Source organism: Branchiostoma floridae, chromosome 16, assembly GCF_000003815.2.
Source record: "Branchiostoma floridae strain S238N-H82 chromosome 16, Bfl_VNyyK, whole genome shotgun sequence".
Taxonomy (NCBI): Eukaryota; Metazoa; Chordata; class Leptocardii; order Amphioxiformes; family Branchiostomatidae; genus Branchiostoma; species Branchiostoma floridae.
Genome location: NC_049994.1, coordinates 13,427,491 through 13,449,396, shown reverse-complemented (window position 1 = coordinate 13,449,396; position 21,906 = coordinate 13,427,491). Strand labels below are relative to the sequence as shown.

General features: G+C 38.7%; 1 protein-coding gene across 1 annotated transcript in view; it reads right to left on the bottom strand.

Moving 5' to 3' along the window:
- Positions 1-21,906, bottom strand: part of LOC118432787 (thrombospondin type-1 domain-containing protein 7B-like) — a 46,515-nt gene that overhangs the window by 19,703 nt on the left and 4,906 nt on the right. The window contains exon 2 of the mRNA XM_035844407.1: positions 10,872-11,924. Coding sequence (XP_035700300.1) covers positions 10,872-11,010 — 139 coding nt within the window. The 5' untranslated portion in view covers positions 11,011-11,924. The remainder of the gene's footprint in view (positions 1-10,871; positions 11,925-21,906) is intronic.

The following is a 21,906-nucleotide window of genomic DNA, read 5'->3' as shown; positions in this document are numbered from 1 at the left end:
GAAGGCGCCATGGGTGAGGGAGTGACAATTGCAACTTGCACTAATTATGGCAAGAATAAGGCACAAACTTGTTTATCGGCTAAACGTACTGAGAGGAACTTACGAGCGGTTATTATTAGTTATTGAAAGAATCAGTTCTGGGATTTGGACAATTTAAGTTTCAAGATGACATAACAATACTACTGTACAAACTACTACCGGTACTAACATTTCATACAAGGAAAAATTGGCCCTCTTTTCCTGCTACTTGTATTTCTTTATTTATTTATTGGTTTGGCTGCACCGAACACACAGCCAGGGCTGCCCAACTAGCCTGCTACTTGTCTGAGATAAAGTGGGCAACCTTAGGGGGAAAGATGCAGTGTGAGATTTTTCTGTTCACAAGAAGTAGAATGCAGCCCATTGGGTCATCCCTTCTCCAATCAACGTGTGTTGGGTTCTTTCACGTGCAGAGGTTTGACACCTAGTACCTGAGGCAAATGTCTAAGCTCCCTCATATCAATCTCCAAGCAGATTCCACGGTAGCGTAAGATAATGTGTTTGGCTACCGGAGTGGCTGATGACTCCCTTTGGCCAGCTTCACTCCTTATCCAGCTTTTATACTACAATGTATCTGGTAAATCTGCCTGGAGATTATCTCATATATGGGCCACTGGTTGCCATCAGGTTTTCATCACAGAAAAGACCCTGAAAGTAGCTCCAGCAGGTGACAGATCCCAACAGCTGCTGGGGTATCTCTAACAGTCATCTCACTGCTTATCTTTCCAAGCCTCAGTAATAGAAATAGAATGTGTGCTAATATAGGAGGAAAATAGCATACAGTCCTTCCACCCATACTGAGATATCTCCTCCGTCACCCTGGTGCTGATAAGTACATGATTGACAATGTGTCAAATTTCTAACAAAATTAATTTCAAGCGCTACATACATTTCTGTAAAGCATCTACATGTAATATGTACACAGATGTACATATTCAAAATCAAACTAAGCATTACATGTGAGATTCTCCAAAACTTCAAAAACCCTTGAGCCTTGCTAACCGTGAAAATAATTTAGCATGTAAACATTTTTCCCCACTCTTTTTACACCAAAAAAGTAACAAAGAAATTACTAGTACATGTACTAGAACTAGAAGAACATGAAAAAAATGTCATAATAATCAAAGCAATATTTCACATTCAGTTAAGAACATCTGACAAATAACCAAATATACGGTCATATTCCACCAGATAGGTCTCTATCCTCTCAGAAACCCCTATCATATCCCCAAACTTCAGGTTATATTTCCTTCTTCTCCAAACCCCAGCATACCCTCAGGATACCAGCCAGATGGTCCTAATTTCAGCCTAATGGAGACAAACCTGGCTGTAATACAACTGTCTGTACTTATGGCTGTCAGGACAGATGGTTTATGACTCAGCTTTTATATAATTGTACACAGCAGAAGCAGTGCAGTCCACTAAAGACCTAATAAATAGTTTTTATGCTCATAGTACTCGTCAAAGCAGTATAAGTGCTTTTACCCCTGCCTGGAATGTGTATGTGTTGTTGGGCAGATATCAGTACTTTTTATCTAATTAAGTGGATGAAAAAATGGCTATCATGAAAATTGATAACAGATTCTAAGAAAGATCGTTGTTTTATATTATGTAGATCTATTTTGATAAAGCACATAATAGCCATATGGAAAGGAAAACGTAGTAAAAGTTTCGGATGCAGTGCTACTAACAACTGTGGCAACATCTTTCAATTATGATAGGAAAACCACAAGGTGGAACTTTATAAAATATAAAAGAAACTGTCCCCAACAACCATAACGTATGCCAGAATAGAAAGAAGAAAAAATGTTGTTCTATTTTATGTAGATTTATTTTGCTACAGCATCATAATAGCTGAATGGAAAGGAAAACATACTAAAAGTTTCAGATGCAGACTGCTACCAACAACTGTGGCAACATCTTACATTAGTTACAATAATTTCCACTGGTGAAAAACAGTCATGATAGCAAAACCATGAGGCGGAACTTTATAAAAGAATCTCTCCTCAACAATACCATATGCCAGAAAAAAAAGAATCTTGTTATAAATATTATATTTATTTTGATATAACATCATAATAGCCGAATGGCAAGGAAACCATACCTACAGTACAGATACAATACAGTACAATGTACTACCAACAACTGTGCCAACAACTTTCAATAATTTCCACAGAAAAACAGTCATGATAGCAAAACCATGAGGCAGAACTTTATAAAAGAAGTTCTCCCCAACAATACAGTATGCCAGAATAGAAAGGAGAAAGAATGTTGTCATATATTGTGTAGATTTATTTTGCTACAGCTTAATAATAGCCGAATGGAAACAAAACGTGCTAGAATTTAATTTTCGGATGCAGTGCTACCAACAACTGTGGCAACATCCAACAATATTTTGCACTGGTAGAAAAACAGTCATGATACGATTGATAGGAAAACCATGAGGCGGAACTTTATAAAAGCAGTTCTCCCCAACAATACCATAGGCCAGAATAGAAAGGAAAACGTACTATAAGTTTTCGGATGCAGTGCTACAAACAACTGTGCCAACATCTTACAATAGTAGAAAAACAGTCATGATAGCGAAACCATGAGGCGGAACTTTATAAAAGAAACTCTCCCAACAATACCGTATGCCACACACGTAGCTCAAAACATCTGAGAGCCGGCACGCTTGGGTAATGTGAATACCAGAAAATCGTATTGTTCAACCGGCCGCACATTTAAATCACTACTTTTGTACTTTAAACCTGTTTTGCATCTAAGTGGCGAAACCTTGAAAGGCAATTTCTTCCAGCATTGTGTGTGCACTTACTTTTTCTAAGATAGCATACCATATTGTCGATAGATCTACTAATGACTGATGATAGTCTTCCAGAAAACTTCATTGTTAAGGAAATGGAAAGTTTCAAAGACTAGCATTATCTGTCATTTTCTAGAGACTTTTGTTCAGGTTTTTGCAAAATACCGGTATTCAAAAGAATGGGTACCTTTTCATATGGGCTGATGATGAAACTTAGACAAATCGTTAACCAACTGAGAACTAATTTCATTTCCTTACGAAATGAAATTTCTGAATAAATGCCTATTTTCGTCATAAAAGATGACCCGCCACCTCCCCCCCTAAAGAAAACAGACTGTTTGAACAGCCAAGCAGTTGACAACTAAGACTTTAAAATGAACTCTTCCTATTATTGTTGCATAATCTAATGACAGTATGACAAAAAGTACCAAAGCAGACAAAAGTATCATGGTTTACAGTTACACACGCTACAAATTAACACCAGCTACCAAAATACATAAAAATATTTCCATCAATTTCTTAGCATGCTCCTTAGCATTTTCTAGCAGCCCTCAAAAGAATGACAGATTTTGTAGTTCACTTCCTTTGCTTATTTTTCTTTCTCTTTATTTGTAATGAAGCTCTGAATCAACAGATGTCCTACCAAGAAGTCTAACACAGTCAGGGAGGTCCTAAACACAGGCTGTAAGCCTATACAACAATGCCAGGGTGACACAACACATGGTGTACTGATTTTATATTCTGGTCTCATATTCATGCATCTACATGTATTAGCTTTTATGTTTTTGTTTTAATTTTCAACGTACAAAATCCTCACATTTTGGATTCATGGTGACACAAAGCTGATGGCCCAGAGTATTGGCTTGAAGTGTCTGTACGTAAACAGTAAAGGAACCATACACACTTATTAGAATCAAAGGACTCTGCTATGTCTTGTATCTTTACCAAAGTACAGTTGGTCACTCTTTCTGCTGTACTAGGGAAAGTTGCATTGTACCATGGGCTATGAGAAAGTATTACATTTTCTTCTCTGGCATAACACTTCCAGTTTGCCCTGCTTTATCAGTTTATGTTTGACAACATAATCAGGACTCCTACATGAAACAAACATAAGATTTTGGCAATGAATGTTTTTTCTGCAGCTCCAACAATCCATTAGCTTCCATATCCACTGTTTGCCCAGCACTTTCCTCGTACCAGTATTACAGAGGTTTTATAGACATCCCTGTGATATAAGCAGCTGTGCCTTTCTTTGTAGTACATGATCATCTTACAGTTCCATCTGGCCAGTTCACAGAGGTCTGTACAGCATTCTGTATGTACTGAAGGGGTTGTGCTACTCTGCTAAATGCAAATGCAGTAGAACACAAGCAAACTTTTAAATATCAATCCATGAGTCCTTCCTTTACTCAGTTTAAGGCCTTAAGGCTATGACAGAGAGACCTTATTTTACAGAAGAAAGATTCTGATAACAACATGTTTTTCATGAAGATGCACAAGATGAGGACAATGCATCTTAAAAGTTAGGACATGTCCATAAAGTGTAAACAATGAAGTGTTTGCAGCAACTTTACTTTTTCAATCTTTGTATAGTGAGCACGTAAATAAATCTATACATTTCCATTGCATATCCAGCTGTGCTGCAGTAATGTTTCAACCATTATGTTTAAATCAAAACATAATAAAAATCTCCTACCATGAAATTGATTCTCTGCAAAAAAATAAATCACCGATCTACAGTAAGTCACGTCAATAAATGTCAGAAAAACAATTAGCTTACTAAAAACAAAAGTCTGGGTAATCAGCTCCAAGGCTGACATTAGTCTATTGCCTAGCAAAAGTTTAAAGTGCTCTTGACCCTGTCTGACAATTTGTCAACAGCAGGCTGACCTCTGACCTGGGTTGCCATGGCAACGAGGTGAGACAGACATGCTGGTATGTGAACTTGAACCTTCTTGCAGGATTTTTTGTACAACTCAGTTTTGGAGTGAAGTGGCCAAAAAGGCCTTGATTAATGAGGCTTCTCTATTTAATCAACTGTCTGAAAACAACCATTTGTCCAAAGCCTGTTATCTATATCAAAATAGCATTGTACAAGTAGTGTAGTTAAAATGCAAGTGTTATACCTGAGAATCCTACCTTTTCCTGTTAAAAAAAGGTTTCCAGAGAATTAGTAAAAATTTGGAAGGTTGCAATTGTCCTTTTGGATTGTAACGTAAAGTCTACAGCCCTGTGCATCTGTCAGCTTCAGGAATTAAGTTATCGTTCCACTACACGTAAAGAACCCAACACACTGTACTAGGAAAAGTTGGCTTGACTCGAAGTTTAACCATTCTTTAATACGAATCTGTTATGTCATAGCCATAAATTACCAAACTGTTGAACAGTAACATTTTTTAGGACACCTGATGTGTAACTAAAAGCAGTGATTAAGGTTTAACTCCTGGCTTCCACCTCCCAGCTGTCACTGATGTCTCAAAGCACTGCTCTTCAGATCATTATAACTAACATATGGCTGCACTTCTTCACAAACCACATAGCAAGCAGGTGGAAAAGTCTATCAGTGTGAACAACATCAAATCAAGATTTGACAAGCTTGTGGAGTCGCACTCTGTAGTCTTCAACTTCAAAGCATTGGAATTCCGACCATCCACAGAGGCCAACAATAACCATGAACTGAAGAGCAGCCCAAACTGGATCCAAAATACCTACATCGCCTATGCTTTATCTACTCTACGCTACTCTACGATAACCATGCAATGACAGCCCTGATTGTACAACTTCAAACTGAAAGAGACACCCAGCCCCTATGCTGTCATCCCTGTCCTACTCCCTTCTACATCACTGCTCCCACCTGTTCTACTCTACTTGTTGTGGTCTTCTGGGGACCAGCTCAAAATCAGGGATCAACCATGAAGTTCAGGAGTCAAGGGCAAACACAATTAACAGAGTTCAAGGTGTCTGTGGCAGCTGCTTGCCAGTTGCTGTTGCTATTTAATCGACATCTGATTTGTGACATATCTATATCACAGTATACTATAACAAAAGCAGGCCCCTCCCCAGAGCGTTACTGAACGGCGCAGCGCCAGTGACTCCCAAAAACTCTCCCGCCACTCCCCCGATTTGTAAATCTAGTGTTTTCTCTTTGTATTTTCGGGGATAACTAGCAAAACCACCCGACTCTGCTCAAATTTGACCAAGAAATCGGCAAGCCTTCTCGGGAGATTCACAATAAATCCTTTGTTTTCATTGAAGCTGGCGTGGGGTAGGGTGGTATCTAGCGTGAAAAATCACAATCCTTTGTTTATGTCTTCTTGTTATGCTTGTAAACAATAGATGTCGGTGACTTTAGCATACGTCAACCTCATTAAAAACCTGTTTTTCAAGACGAAATCAAAGGAAAACCGATAGAAAAATAAAGAGCAGACCTGTCAGCACATGGTCAGCGCATTTTTAAGAGCTGAGGACTCCTAAACTGTTATTTGCAGTGATCTCTTTCCGACCTTGGTAAAAATCCATTCCTTGCTTTCTTCTTTCATCAAAATTTTGTTTATTTGTCAAAGATAAGCTGCATTTTGGCCGCTAGTAGCTCGTAAAAATTTGTATTTCTAGCCGAGACCTGGCTTGCCGGCGGCCATTTTTAATGAGGGTAATGAATATGCATGAGGTCACATGATGCCATTTCTAAGCTCTGATTGGTTAGCCCTAGATTCTCTGCCCTCTGATTGGTTTAAAGTAGGATTGCATTATATATTATGTTATTTTTGGCGGGAAGAGTTACCTGCTCAAAATAAACATATTTTGGAATGATTTACAAGCAGTTTTGTAGCTGTCTTTGTGACAATATTCATTTAAAATATATGGCCTTAGGCTTTTTTTGGTTGTAATTTATGCCCTTCCCAAAGAAGGTGGCTTTCTCAGCTATGGGGTTGTGGAAAATTGTACTTTTATTTTATTTTTTATTATGCCAATGTGTTTTAATATTGTTGTTTTAATATCATGTCAAGTTGTATTTCATACATTTTCAATAGATTTGGTTTATAGTTTGCATTGAGAGTATACTTACTTGCAACATGTACATGATGTTCTTTACAGGGGGATTTCAAATTGTCATTTATTAAAATTTTGTACTTAAGTTAATTGGGCTTGATTTTCTGTTTCTTTTAGTCAGTAAGATTTTACAGCTTTAGTTTCAGGAGAAGACATAAAATTGCAAATTCATTAAGGCAAAGTGCAACTGTTATACAGCTTCTCTGGAGGAGGGGGTGGGGGGAATCACACTCTCCGGACCACTCCCACTCATAGCCTGTGACGCTGCTCGTGGCATTGACCGCCGTAAGCTTCATTATAACCCAGCACCACTCCCCTAAAAATTTCTGGGGAGAGCCCTGAAAAGTAAGACTAAGAGTATGTATTTTCCTTTCTTCACTTTAAAAGGCCATCTATTCTTATAAGGACCTGGCATGCCTTTTACATAAATTTTAAGGTAGGTAAGTAATTTTGGCTTCCCAGTAATGCTTATCCTTCCTCAGTTCCTGAATAAAGCATTAAACATTGCTGGAATCCCCCATACACGTCCTCATTTTAACAAAAAATTTCACACAGATACATTTTTTTCATGGCATTGGGGAATACCTCACAGAAAAAGCACAGCTATTGAGACAACCAATAGCAAGCATGACTGCTGGGCTTTAAATTTTAAAGAGGCAACAGTACCCAGCAGCACCATGCCTGTGTCCCTGTGTCCCTGTCTACCAGCTGTTGCAGACCTTCATATTGTGCTCTACTGACCTCTGGTCTCCTGGGGGGGGACCTCAGAAAAAAGGATTGTTCCTAACCACAACAGGCTGGCTTCCATCCAAACCACTAAAATTCCTTTCAATTTTATGTATGCAAGACTCAAGAGGAAGAGAGCATATTGCAAATGGGAATTGTCTACATAAACAATACTGTTCTATCAATGAATATCTATGTAGCAAAAACAACACTTGTTTTAGAATGCCCACAAACGATACTTTGCATTTTGAAATAACTCGAATACTGTAGTAACTTGCAGAATCTGTTATAGTACAAAAGAACTTTTGGCTGCACAAATGTACAATATATGTACGAAAGTATTCAAATCAAGAACAAAGTAACCAAAACTTACAAACCCAGTTTGATTGACAATGATTACAGTTACATCATCTTGAAAATAGAGATGGCAAACACCAAATTTAGCTTGTTGTTTTTCTCCCATACCTTACAGATGTCCATAAGAACTTTGTACTGTGTAATGTATGTACATAAGTGTTTAAATCAAGAACAAAGTAGCCAAAACCTACAATTTTACAAACCCAGTTTGATTGACAGTGATAACAGTTACATCATATTGAAAATAGAAATGTCAAACAACAAAATTAGCTTGTTGTTTTTCTCCCGTACCCGACAGATGTCTATCATCACTGTGATACGACATAAGTACCCAGTTCCCATTATCCATCCATCATGCCTGAGGGTATGTTAAAAATCACACCAGCATCACTTCATCATCACCAGCAATAATTCCTACCACAGAGACAGGATTCTGGTGGTGTTATCTATTGTCTCAACGGCATATGCATTATACAATATCGCCTGAGAAACAGGACATATTTTATTGATGGAAAGCATGCCATTGTATTCACACTGTATTTACTCTCAGCATTTTATGATGTAAACTTTTACAAATCCATTTAAAGAGAAATGTTTCCCTTTTTATCAAAGCTAGAAACTAAAAAGTGTTTGTTCCAAAACGAGAAATTAAGTCACAAAATGGGTGAAAATTATAATAATAATGATATCTTCTAATGTAGCATCACTGGATCTACACTTTGTACTCCCAGAGGTATTCACAGTTCAGATATCCTGGTGTTCAAAACATAAGTAAGGAGGTCTCCATTACAAGCCAAATTATGACAGTTGACATTAATAAAACATTTACCATCCTTGCTAGATCTAAATTGAAGACAGGGTTTTCCGAAGATCTTCTGATATGACAGTGCCAAGAGGGTTTATCCTAAAACAGATAAGACTGAGAGGCTGAGGTGGAAAGCTGAGCATCTGCATGGCTCTTATAAGATAAATTCTAGGGCTTTCGTCTTTTCTATTCATTCATATCTTCATTTTTGCGTTGTTTATGTGTCATAGTCTGTATAGACTGACTGACAGAAGTAGTTTGGTTATTTGCTCTTCCCTTTATCTATTTCTAGTAGAGATCAGGCACTATACCCCTTTTCCTATATTTTCCTATATAGTATAAACAATAGATGATACACACACACAATACGAAGAGGATCTTTTACGTGTATACACAACTCATATCCATGCATCATCCACAATTGTGTATATACTTGAGTTACCAGTGTAACAGGACCCCTTCCTGTTTCCAATAGTTTAAAACCCTGTAGCATACACATACTACAGACCATCCTATCAGCTACAGCTGTCTATCACTGCCACTAACACCAAACTGGTGGGGCAGACGTCCTCGCCTCAGTGTTGAGTTGCAAAAAAAGAAGGTACAAAATGGGAAAACAAGTACAGTGCCACCTAAAATCCTTGAAAATCCTCTTTTTCCTTGAAAATTTTGACCCAAACCTTTTGGGGGTTAGAAGGAACAGGTAGGGTCAAGCATTCCCATTTTATAAAAATTTGCTCAGTTTAGCAGTTTAGTTGGCGTGCGGAAGGCTTTTAGTTTTTGTTGGTGATATCAGGAGAAAACTGGGGTCAAACTCAAAGGAGTTTGAGCTGGTCAATGACCCTTGTGACTGTCTGGTGGAGAATGGGGTACTTTTCTGAAACCTTGTTTCGGTGTATTTCAACATGCTTTCCTATGGAGAGGTCTAACTGTATTATCAGCCCCATCAGCCAACAGCTGTCTATCAGGACCACTAACACCAAACTGGTGCCAGCCCCCTCCCCAGGCTCTAACCCTGACACATGCATGGTATGGCACCAGTGCGCCTCCTTCCCTAGAGAACTTCTAAAATAGATCCTGACAAATTTGGTCCAAAGTTTTGTGTCTATTCCCTTGCCTATTAAACTTGCTTATTTGGATGGCGGGTAGTTTTGGATGGCATTGAAGCCATCTCATCTAGTCAAGCCTGTATTTACATGTTCCCATGAGGTGTATATCTACTGTAACAGAGATGTCTCATTGAGATTAGATCCTGGTAACACACATTCTGTCCTGTTTTGTACTGATGTAAATGCAGAAATGTTAGCGGTGGTTTTATGTTCGCATTTTTTAAGGTGGCCACTTCACCGGAAACATTTTTTCCATGGCAGTAAGAGACTACCATGTATGGAGCTACTGCGAACTTACAACCACCATGAACAGTCCTTTTTCCCCTCTATCGCGAAATTAAATCCCACTATTAAACTTAAATGCATTTACAATTGTCCCACCGTACCATTTCATTGGCATATGGCTGCCTACAATGTCAACAGAGATTTCCGTACACACAAATCAAAAGATCAAGGGATTTCCATATATATGTGTAATATGAAAATGAGATGACGTATTCCAAATGTCAGATAATCTCATCAAACGTCATATCTGTTATATCTGGCAATGAAACAAAGGAAAAATCCATGATGAGAACTGTGTATTTCCCTACAGAAATCACAGATACAACAGACAATGACTGTTATTTTTAGAGTGGTTGCTTTTAAAATAATAAAAACTCTTCAAGTTGTTATTTCATTGCTTTTTTTTCGTCTTCCGCCCAAGGTCAAACATACGCAATTATCCTTCTTTACTTCCCAAAATATTCCTTTTTTTATGTTGCTGGAATTTCTAAAATATTCTTTTAGAGTGCATCTTATATTTAACAAGTTGTAATCTGACCACTTACCTGTTTTCCAATAGTATTTACTTAAAAAAATATGCCTTTTTTTCAAGTTCATGCAAGGAGCTTTTAATAATAAAAGCTCCTTGGTTCATGCTGGCATCTTTTAAATATTTAGAGTTTGTCTTTTAAGCTAACAGTGTAATCTGACCACTCACCTGTTTTCCAGTAGTATTTGGATAGGTCCCTGGGTGGGTCTGTACTTGGCTGGTTTCCTCTGGCGGTCTGCAAGGCCACGACCACCAACAGGCATAAACACTGTGTCCTTCGGAGTACTAACACTCTCTGGTACTGCATCGTGATTCTTTCTGTGCTTTGTCGCTTCACAGAAGTTAGAAAATTGTCTCAAACACAACTTGTTGTGTGTTGTAGAATAATCAAACTCTTGTGTAAGAGTTGTTTAAAAACTGCAAGTACAGAGCAACAATAAATATTACTACATGTATACAGTATATATCCAACGTTTCAGCTGCTAGAATCAACTGCAAGATGTCTTGTCTAGCTTGACTTTCGGCGTCACGATAGTTCTTCCAGTTGACATATCCTGTGTGAATAAGGACTCTGTAATGCCAGTTGAATCACGACCTTGTTTCTGCATCTGCTCAAACTGGAGCTTGTTGGACCCACATGTTAGCTAACTGCCAATCATCATGTCAAGAGATAAACTTTGCAGTTTCCATCCACGAAACAACCTGGTAGAATGGGTACAACAGGAGAGCAAAGTTGTCCTCAGGATTCCAGTGGTGAGATGTGTCAGCTTGCTTGTAGGACCTTGTCACAGCAGGCTGTCGTTACATATGGCTATCTAGTATTGCCTCCTGCTACAGCAACAACAGTTGTGTACATCAACAGAGCAACTTGGTAGACTCTACGCAACATCAGCGACTACGTCTCCATTTGAAATCCGGTTGAGAAGCCTGTAAGTTTTCTAGTTGGGCCGTTTTTGTCAGGGTAGTCTACAGTTGTACTGGCGTGTGTTTACCCCTCCAGACCCTGTCTGGGTGCTGACAAGAGCCACACATGTTTCAGCCATCTCCCAGGGGACATCATGCTGAAACTAGCCTCTCAGTTGCCACCTCCAATTCGGATCATGTGGACTGTCTCCTCATTTGGTTCCTGGGATTCAAGTCTTGTGTTGGTGTTGAAGTTGTTGTGGTTTACTGGAGGTAGTTGTGGTAACTTTGGTACTTTGGGTCAACTCAGACAGAAACCTGTAGAAAAACAAACAAACAAAAACAAACCTGTCAGATGTGTATCAACATTTGTAATAAACAAACTAGTACAAGAGAAAACATGTCAATAGTAAAACATTTAAAGAAAGAAAACACAATTATTATGATTGCTATCATTGAAGAATCCCAAATCTACACACCTACACACATGACCTTAAATGTCACTATGTGATGTGGCTTTACAAATATGATCTTAACATCAAAAGCATTTTTGTAGGGAAGGTTTGTTTGTTGTTCCTTTCAAAGTTTTCCTCTGTGGATACCATGAACTGCTGATGGACAGGGCACATGTTCAGACACAGATAGCAAACATGTACCATTTTTAAAAATTATTACAAAGGATTCAAGGAGGGTTATGTGCATGGCCAGCATGGGTAAAGGTCTAAAGTCAGTTATTATGAAAAAATTCAAGATCTAGCTTCTTACCAAAAATTGGTACACTTTGTAAGAGTTACAACATGAAACGAGGGCTACTATGGGCATGGCCTCTCCCCCTTTGCCAACCAATTACTGTGTCTATATCCCCATAGTGCAGAAAAGTGTGTTACTATGAAAAATGTGTGGTACTATGATTATGAACTCATTTGCATATAATAGAACCACACACATTTTTCATAGCACCATACTATTTCTGTTTTGCCTCAGGTGTTAAAAGAAACCCCCTGGTTAGCAGTATTGGACTGTATCAAACTTTAAACTTTTAAAGGGAATTTTTATGATTGACTGTTAAGACCCTATCTATATTTACATCTCTGTTTTCAGGAAATGACAAAAAATGATTCTTACCAGTCAAACATAAAGTATTCTTTTAATACAGACCAATATTGCTAATTTGAGCTAGCAATCAACACTGATAGATGTATCAATTAAGCCTATTTGCATAATAGTATCAGTACAGTTAATTTCAGTGCCTATTTGCCCTTGGAACAACATCCATCATCACTGCCATTGTTCCCTTTTAAATCATTGTAATTCTATTCACATGGATGCAATTTAGGACCTTGAGTGCTAACCAAACTTTCTTGATGACATTCAGACTTTTACACAAAGTTTAAAGAACTGCTTCACTTTTGCAAAAGCAAAAGTAGCAAGTCCTACAACTGTGCATGTAGTAAATAAATAAAGCAGTAAATAAATTAATAATGTACTGTTTTCTATGAGATGGTGGATTGCAAGCAGTTATTATATAGTACACAAAGAAAATGGCCAGAGGAATTTGCTGGCCATAGAGTATGAAATAAATGAAAACAGTTACCATTTGCAACCTACAGACAAATCTGTACTCCAATGACCATGCAGCCAAGTTAGCCTGTCATTTGACAAATACTCATTTGGGCCATTTTTTTTTTTTTTTAAATAATTTTGTAGACCCCCAATACGTCTGGAAGAGACTACATGTACTCTCCAAGCAGGACATCAAGAAACTGTACAAAATAGAAAGCCAGATAAAAACAACTAAAAAACACCCAGAACCTTACCTCTGCTTGAAGAGTAGTCAGAGGCTACAACTGTAGTCAGACAGAGTGAGAGCCAGACAAACAGACTGCTGTGTGTGTTTACTTAACGAACACGTGCTAATTATCCTGGCAACAATGCTCTAACGAGGAGGAAGTATCTACTGGGGTTTCCAAGATGAGCTCCCCGAGGGATCCGGAGATCTCACGTTGTTTCCTGCGAGGAAAACCTAGGTGCTACGAGAAACATCACACTCCCGGTTCTGAACAAGGCTTTTTCTGTCTTGTCCAGAACTTTGAAGATCTACATGCCTAAATTCCACAGACTCTGTGTCTGAGGCTTCCTGGTTTTAGGAAATCTGGATGTTGGCAAAATTGCTAATTACAAAACTGAACAGCATCATCCTTATTCTAAGACAACCAACCTACATACAGGCTTTGAACTTCACTTTGATCTAAAGAAAATCCAGAGATGGAGAATCTACTGAGTTTACTGAGATGGTTAGAAAGAAAACTACAGGAGCAAAGGAAACTTGCAATGAATAGGATAAAGTGGAGTGATTTGAAGAAAGACTGACAGAACACAATGGACTACAGCTGCAGAACACAATGGACTATTGGTACTATACTACTACTACAACAGTATAATCTATTCTGGAACAAACCGAATTATGCAAGATTTTAACTAACACTGAAAATACTGAAAGTTAAAAAGCCGAAATGCTGATCAAACAAAAAATTACAAATAAATATGTATTAAAATACATTAATGTACAAACTTGCTTATCTGTATGGCCATAGATCTACCCTTGGACCAAATTCACATTTCTTTTTACAACAGACACACTTTTATAGAAAGTAGGAGTTTCTAATACAGTGAAGTAAATTTTTGGGACCTAAAAAGTAGTTATCAGCATACCAGTTCATCATGGGGTCATTTCCCCTAATCATCGCCCACTTGAGATCCATTCGTTTTACGCTGTTCGATACCTTTAAAACAGCCGATTGTCGTAAATTGCATCACAATGGACCATTGTTACAGGTTTGGGATAAAGAGTCATACATGTGAAAAGAAAGTAAGAAAGCACTTGATCACATGCAAATCGGAACAAGCCTAAAGAGGGAAAATGCTTATCACTGCATGGGGTATGATTAAGCATTGTTATTCAAATGAAGCAGACAAGTTTTCTTTCCTTCGTCAAGAAATGAGAGAGAGAAAACAAGGTACTTTGTGCCAGGAGGTTAAAAAAAACTCCCTGACTGTACCATTGTCATAGGATGATTACAATATGATTCTAAAGGATTTTAACACTATTGCGATGCTACAGCTTACAGATGTGATGCTCGTTTCAAACAAGTATGCTACCCAATATTGGTAAAAACCAGAGTTGCTTAGTAACTTTTATATCTCATGTCTTACTAACTGGACTTCATTGAAGAATCCGATATAGGGGTCTGCATGGGGGTTTACACTGAATACAGAAGAACTCCTTACATGTTATACATGTTACGCTGAAATCAAGGAAAGCAATTGCTCAAAATTAACTCGCCTCGCTACAAATTACGTGAATGAGATGCTGTGCCGTACCAATATCAAATCAAATATAGATTGCCATTCCATATGGAAATTGGGTATACAGACCCTCTGATATCACATAAGAATTTTCAAATTTGATCTACATGCCTGGTATATAGTTTTTTCCTGCTCCAGATGCTAAGCTACATCACATGAAAACAATTAGCCTAAAAGCGTACTGGGCAGGAAAATAGGTGTAACGCCACACTACACATTTGAGACACTTCGCTGCCTAGGCTTGGTATCATATGAGCTGGAAAATCTTTTAAGAGACTGGAAAACTAATCCGTCTAATTTCTCTAAAACCTCATACAATGGACAGATTTATCAGAGTAGAGTAATGCCATGATCAGATTCCTAATTTTATCGATTATCAAGCTTAGAAAGCCTGATTAAATAAAAATGTGGGAATTATTGAGTGGTAGATGGTAGTGGTAGCTGTACAAGCTGTCCTAGAAGCATTTGAAGTACATTATAGGACTAAACGATAACAAACAAGTTAACCAAAACATTTCATCAGCAATGTTTAACAGTGAAATTCTCAGATTATAGAATTTAGACTGTGTAACAGACAGTGGTACAGGTAGTGAATTTGAACATAGATAATGATAACTGACAAGGGTAAATGAATCAAATTATCCCTGCCTTTTGAGGTAATCAGTGTAGAGTACTATTACAACAGGACAATTCTTAACAGCAACAAACTTCTTCTGTTAGATACACAGTTTTTTAAACTGTAATAAAATTCAAAATTTTGCCAGTCATCGCAGACTACTTTGCCTAATAGGCTAAAGGGGTGGTAAGTAAAAATAGAGGGATTAATCAGAATGAAAAGCAACCCTTCCCCAAAATACTACTGTAACAGTGGGATTCAAGCGCTGCCAACCGACCATGCCAAACGGCTTTGAGCCTTTTGGCATGGTCGGTTGCGCGCTGGGTTTGTGATCTGGATTTGAACAAATCTATCAAAAAGGTCTTGAGTTATAGGAAAGAACATATTAACAGAAAACTCAACTAAAACAGAAACAGTGAACCGCCTTCCACAATGAAACAACAAAAGTGGATCACTTACAAATTTTCCCTTTGTTTACCTCCAAATGCCAGATTTGTAGTTTTCTGTCACAGAGTGTAGCACATCTGCATATATCTTCATTATTCACTGGCTCCATGATAAGCACTGTAGACAGACTGGCAAAACCAGTCCACCACCACCACTTCCTGTAACCCAGGACGGATTGTTTCCTCTAAGGCACGATCTACACACAGTTTTTCCCGATATCGGCGAGCCTACAACCATTCGCCGACAGCTTTTTTTCATCATCTAGATGGAACTGCTATATCGCCATTACGATATCGGGAAAATTTCTCCCGAAAGGTCCGGACCATTCGTACGAAAGCTTAGCAGGGGTCCCCGATAGCTTAGCAGGGGTCCCCGACAGCTTCCGCGCGCGTGTAGATGTGTCCCGACTTCGGGAAGGCTCATTAGCATACAACGCGGGCTCATTAGGCTATATAGCTGTTTATGACTGCAAGCGCCACGGGTGTCCCGCGGCCAGCGTTCCAGATCCCTCCCGACACATCCACCGATATCGGTAAAAACTGTGTATAGATTGGGCCTAACTGACAACCAGAACATTACACAACAATAAACAGGCAGTGACTTGATTAGTCATTACTACCATATACAGAAATGCTCTGGTATTGGCCACTGAACAGTCTTTGTAATATCCAAGCAGATGCTGGGTGGAAAAAAAGTTTGCCCAATATCGCTTCATTATGTAAAGTTCCTGATTTCTACTAGGTTGGCTAACTCCTTAGCCAAACGATTTCAAGATTTCTTCTACTTTCTACAAGTTTCTTACAAATCTCTGTACCAAAAAGAAGTACATAAAGGAAATAGGAATTGTTTTTACCTTACCGTGCATGCCATCACTTGTATGAGATGTGCAGACTTCTCGATACCTTAGGGCTGGTAATTTTGTAGAACAATGGCTTGTGGCAGTACAAAGTTGGCTTGACTTTGACTTTTTTTCTTCCCAACCACTATGCACACTGACATCAACAACCTGCCTCTGGCTCTATGAGTCTATCTAGTACCTGTCTAGTGTCTACCCAGCTTCCATCCCATACTGCAGAACTTCCTACAATTACCCAATGATTGCTTCCTCAAACACAATGAAACAATAACCACACTTCCCCGACAGTCATGATCACTTCCATACCCAGCAACAAAGGACAATGACTAGGTAATCTATTGCACAGGTAGCTCTTACACCAATCTGTATCATTTCCTCAGATATAATCATAGTCTACAAAGCTACCTATAGATCTTTGTCTGGTATTTCGATGAAGGTTAGACATACAGGTAGTAAGATACATCAAAAAGCAATTACTCAAGCAACTGGATATGGAATCTTTTGTCAGTACAGTTATCAATAACCTCAGGAGCAAAGTTTGATAGTCAGGTCTGAGGGGGAAAGGGGTGTATGAGAGGGGAATGGTTGAGCAAAAAAAACTTCATAGTAAGTGCTATCCGATGAGGTAAGAAGGGAAACAAAACAATCAAAGAAGACAGACTTCAGCCCCTTACCTTCCATTCTCACAATGCAGTAATGTGTATGTTGTAAATTGTAGAAACACAGAGAAAAGGACGCATTGAATGACAGACATGCCCTTTGGATAAAGGGGTGGAAATAACCACTGAAAAAATTAAAAACCATACCTATTTCGAGACACCAATTAGTAATCAATGAAAGTGAGCACACCTTGGGAGAACAACCAACTTGGGTAGAGTCTAGAGTTTCAGCCAGCTTACAGTATCCCCACCTTGTCCAAGGTTTTGTAAACAGAAGTTGACATGCCAAGAAAACTAGGTCACTGTCCACACACAGGGATGAGTTACTGTCAAATATGTGGCATCCATTACTGAGAGTTAGAACATGGCCACTACCCCTTAGTCAACAGGAGCCCTTTAATTACTGTAATTATACCCACATAGTACAGAAAAGTGTGGTAATATGAAAAACGTGTGGTACTCTGAAAAAAGTGTAGTACTATGAAAAATTTGCATTAAAAAAATTAAAATAGTACCACACCTTTTTCATAGTATATGGACACTGCTTGGTGTCTGTCATATGGAACTGCTGTACAGAACTGCCATACGGGTCTGCCTTACGGAACATGAATGCATGGATGATCTGGCCCTATGAAGTATCAAGGTTACTTGTACTAGAAACAGATTATAAGGACAGAGGAACTATGGCTTTCTTCACTTCCGCACCAAAACACTGTTTTTCACTTGCTTTATATTACTGAAACAACCTTGTGCCTGTTTGGGTTACTGCCACAGTGGAATATCAAAATGAACTCAACACTACTAGAAACAGTTACACAGGATATACAGTACTCTGAATAAAAAAACATAGTTTCCCATAGTTTCTATTAAACTGTCTTTCCATATATACAGCATCAATAAGAATAAATAAAGGGACTTTAAATAATGTTAGATAATTTATTGAGTTTGTCAGTTAAGTTCAAAGTTTGCATTGTGGGATCATCATGAGGATACTATTAGTAATAGCTTTACCTGTTTTTAAAAGAATACACTTAATACTGCTGTCATTCTCAGATTGCAATTTGACATAATGAACTCACTACAACAGTCTACAGTGCCCTTTGCAGAGATCTCACACTGGAACAATTTTGTGGTCTACAGTAATACTTGCTACAAGGGCACTGTGTCATCCCCACCCAACATTCCTGACTTATTGCTCATCACCTGTACAGGGATGGCCGAGATCCTGATGTCTCAGGATGGGCCCCACCCACCTGTCAATCAAGTTCACCACAACATCGCCACATAATCTCTAAGTAGATGTGCGGCTTTGGTGCTTCGTTCACATATGGTTTTCTCTCAATCTAAATGGGGTTTAGAACACGGAAGGAAGTAAATGAGGAAAAAGGAATTCGTACAAACTTGGAGATGGGGAATTGTGGATTAACGATCTCAATGCCCTTGGAGAAATACTAGAAGGACACCTTTTCTTATAAGAAATAGATTGTTTTTCAGTCACTAGAGCTTTTCTTCACCACTCTAAGTCCAAGGCCAATATTCAAAGCAGGTTTTCAAGGTATGTTTCCATTGCCTCATCTGAACTGAATTACAAAAAGTGGTATGATATGATTTTTAAAATTTTGATTAAAAATTTATGATGTTTCATCAAATTCTAAGATCTATTCTACTCCTAGGAAAAAAACAACCTTACCACCCAAAAATATTTCAGCAATCGAAGGATCTAATTTTCAGAACAGTCCAATACAACAAAAGGGGTGCTGTGGCATTACAAGTAGTACAGGTGTTCTGTGAAACCTGATCAAGCAAGTCCCCCCTGTTTCCAAACAGTGGGTATGCTCCGCTGCACACCAAAGAGTTAACTTGTATACAGGTCTGTTTTGTGGTTTCTAACTCCTTACACCAACTGGACCACAGAAAGGCAAACAAAATTTCTGTATGTTCAAGATGGTCTACAAGCTATTGAGGCCCACGTGGTCAGTTTCAGGCCAGCTCCACACCAAATTTCCTAATCTTCAGACGGTTGCTAAGTTTCGAACTCGGAAGAGAAGCAAGCATATCTTTCACCTATAAATCTACCTTATCAGTTACTCCATATCACAATAGTAAAAGGGGCCTGGCAACCTATAAATAACGGGCGGACACTGGCTGTATTGCTACGTGAATCCTTCAGACTGAGTTTGAAGCCGAGCCTGGCCAGCTAGCTATTCTCCCTCTATCATGTGACAGCCGCCTCAAGGACTGTTGCCCAAAATACAGTTATCTCCAAGCAGATGATGAGTGGGCAATTGATAAGTTTTGTGACTGGCTGTTTTCTTCTGACAGCCTCCTACTCCATAGCCTGATTTAATCGTGCTTCTTATTGGCCCATCCTACATTGCCGCGCCCAAGAGGAGGGGCCAATCAGCCTTGGAAAGTTTGCGTTACACAGACTACCTACTCCAGTGCCTTTTCATTACATCTTTTGACTCCTTCGGATGGAGTAAATGAATACAGTTCACTAGAACTAATTTCGCAGATGGGGTAGTAAGGACGTGAACATTTGTAGTAATGCAATGGAGGACAAAGCAACAAGAATATTGGCGTTTTCTTTTTAACAACCACTAAAAGTTCTACCAGCTGCCCTGGTGAAATTGTTTTCAAAAAGTAACCTAGCAACCATTACAAAATGTTGGAAAACTGTTTTCATAGTAGTGACAATCCTCATAATCTTAAGACATAACATCAAATGTCCCCGATGATTGTAAAAACTTCCTGACATCTGAGTCCATGCTTTTACTATCCAGACAGTTCTGTTAGTAAACAGATGGGGCAGTTATTATTGGTGATGGCAAAACTCCATTAACAGTGTCATCATGTAAGGAAGATCATGTATCATATTTCCACACAAGGAGATGAAGCTCTATAAAGAGCCTTAAATGTTATGAGGGTCTGCATGGGGGGGATCCCCATCACACTTACAGTTACACTAAATTCAAGAAGGCACTAGGTGCACATGACGCTAAATACAAGAATGTTGGCTACACTTAACACAAAATGCACCATTTCGGCTTTACATTTAATTTCAGCACTCTCTTTGGCTAACAGAAGCAAATAGAACAAAGCTGCTACTTTATGTGATTCTAATGAGCTTCTGCAAAATTATGAATTATTAAAACTATTGTTCAATATCATATAAAATGTAAGACAATAGGTAATACCTTAGCACTTAGTGATAAGGTACTTGTGGGTCAATAAGTCAGACTGAAAGTTGGCAAAGATACCACTACACCTTAAAGTCTGACTGTTTTACTCTACATTACTGTTGACCATACCGTGCCAAGAACATCCACAAGAGACTGAACTACATTCTTCACCTGGGGAGCCTCTAATTTCTAACATCTGCTTGAAGATTAGGCAGCCTGCTAGACTTAACTGTAAAACTTTAACTAACTCCACAGGGACTCTGGAGTTAATGAATCAAGGACCTGCTGAGTTTGACATGAACTTCAACATCTGGCAATTGATCTGTAAGCAACCCAAAACCTGACCCCAACTGCTGCTACTGGGCTGAGGGCCCATAATGTCCGCCACACGTGTAGGAGGGTCTGTATGCTCTCTTCTGTAGGCAGCCCGTTTTATCCCCTGTAATTCGTACCTACAAACGTCTAGTGTAATTCGTAGCGAGGCAACCAAATTTTGCGTAATTGCCTTCCTTGATTTTAGCATAATACATAGTGTATGCCTCTGAATTCTGCGTAAAGTATTGCCAGGACCCCCATGGGGACCCTCTTACAGTCTTGCAAACACAATCTCTAGCTTATGTAGGACACATGTCAAGATGCATTTAAAATGTTAAATCAAAAATAAAATGTATGTCTGACTCAAATTGCAAATCTACTTGACCAAAATTATGACCCCTACTCATCAGTTATGGGACTGACTGACTGACTGACTGACTGACTGGTCAGTTGTTATGATGATGAAAATCAAGACTTTTGTTAGAGTTTGTGGTGGTTTCTGGAGAACTTTAAAAAGTCGGAGAAGCTACCAAAACAAATATCTGAAGATTTACAGTTCCTGCGAGTGCAGACCAGATGACTAGCAGACTCCTGGTGTGAGTGAATAGTGCCAATCCCATGTTACCATGTCCTGGTTCTGGACCAGAACTGTGAAAGCAAATAGATCTGTTCTGTACCATTAGCTTCAACTTTCCCTGGCAACACAAGTACTGGCAAGTGGGACTTGTTTTTAATACATCATAACTGACACTTGCTTCATCTCTAGACTGAATGTTTCAATACTACTGAATGTTAGCTGTACAACTTACTATAAGTATGGTTTCAAACTTTGGTAACTTTGTTGCTGAGAGTGAGAAAC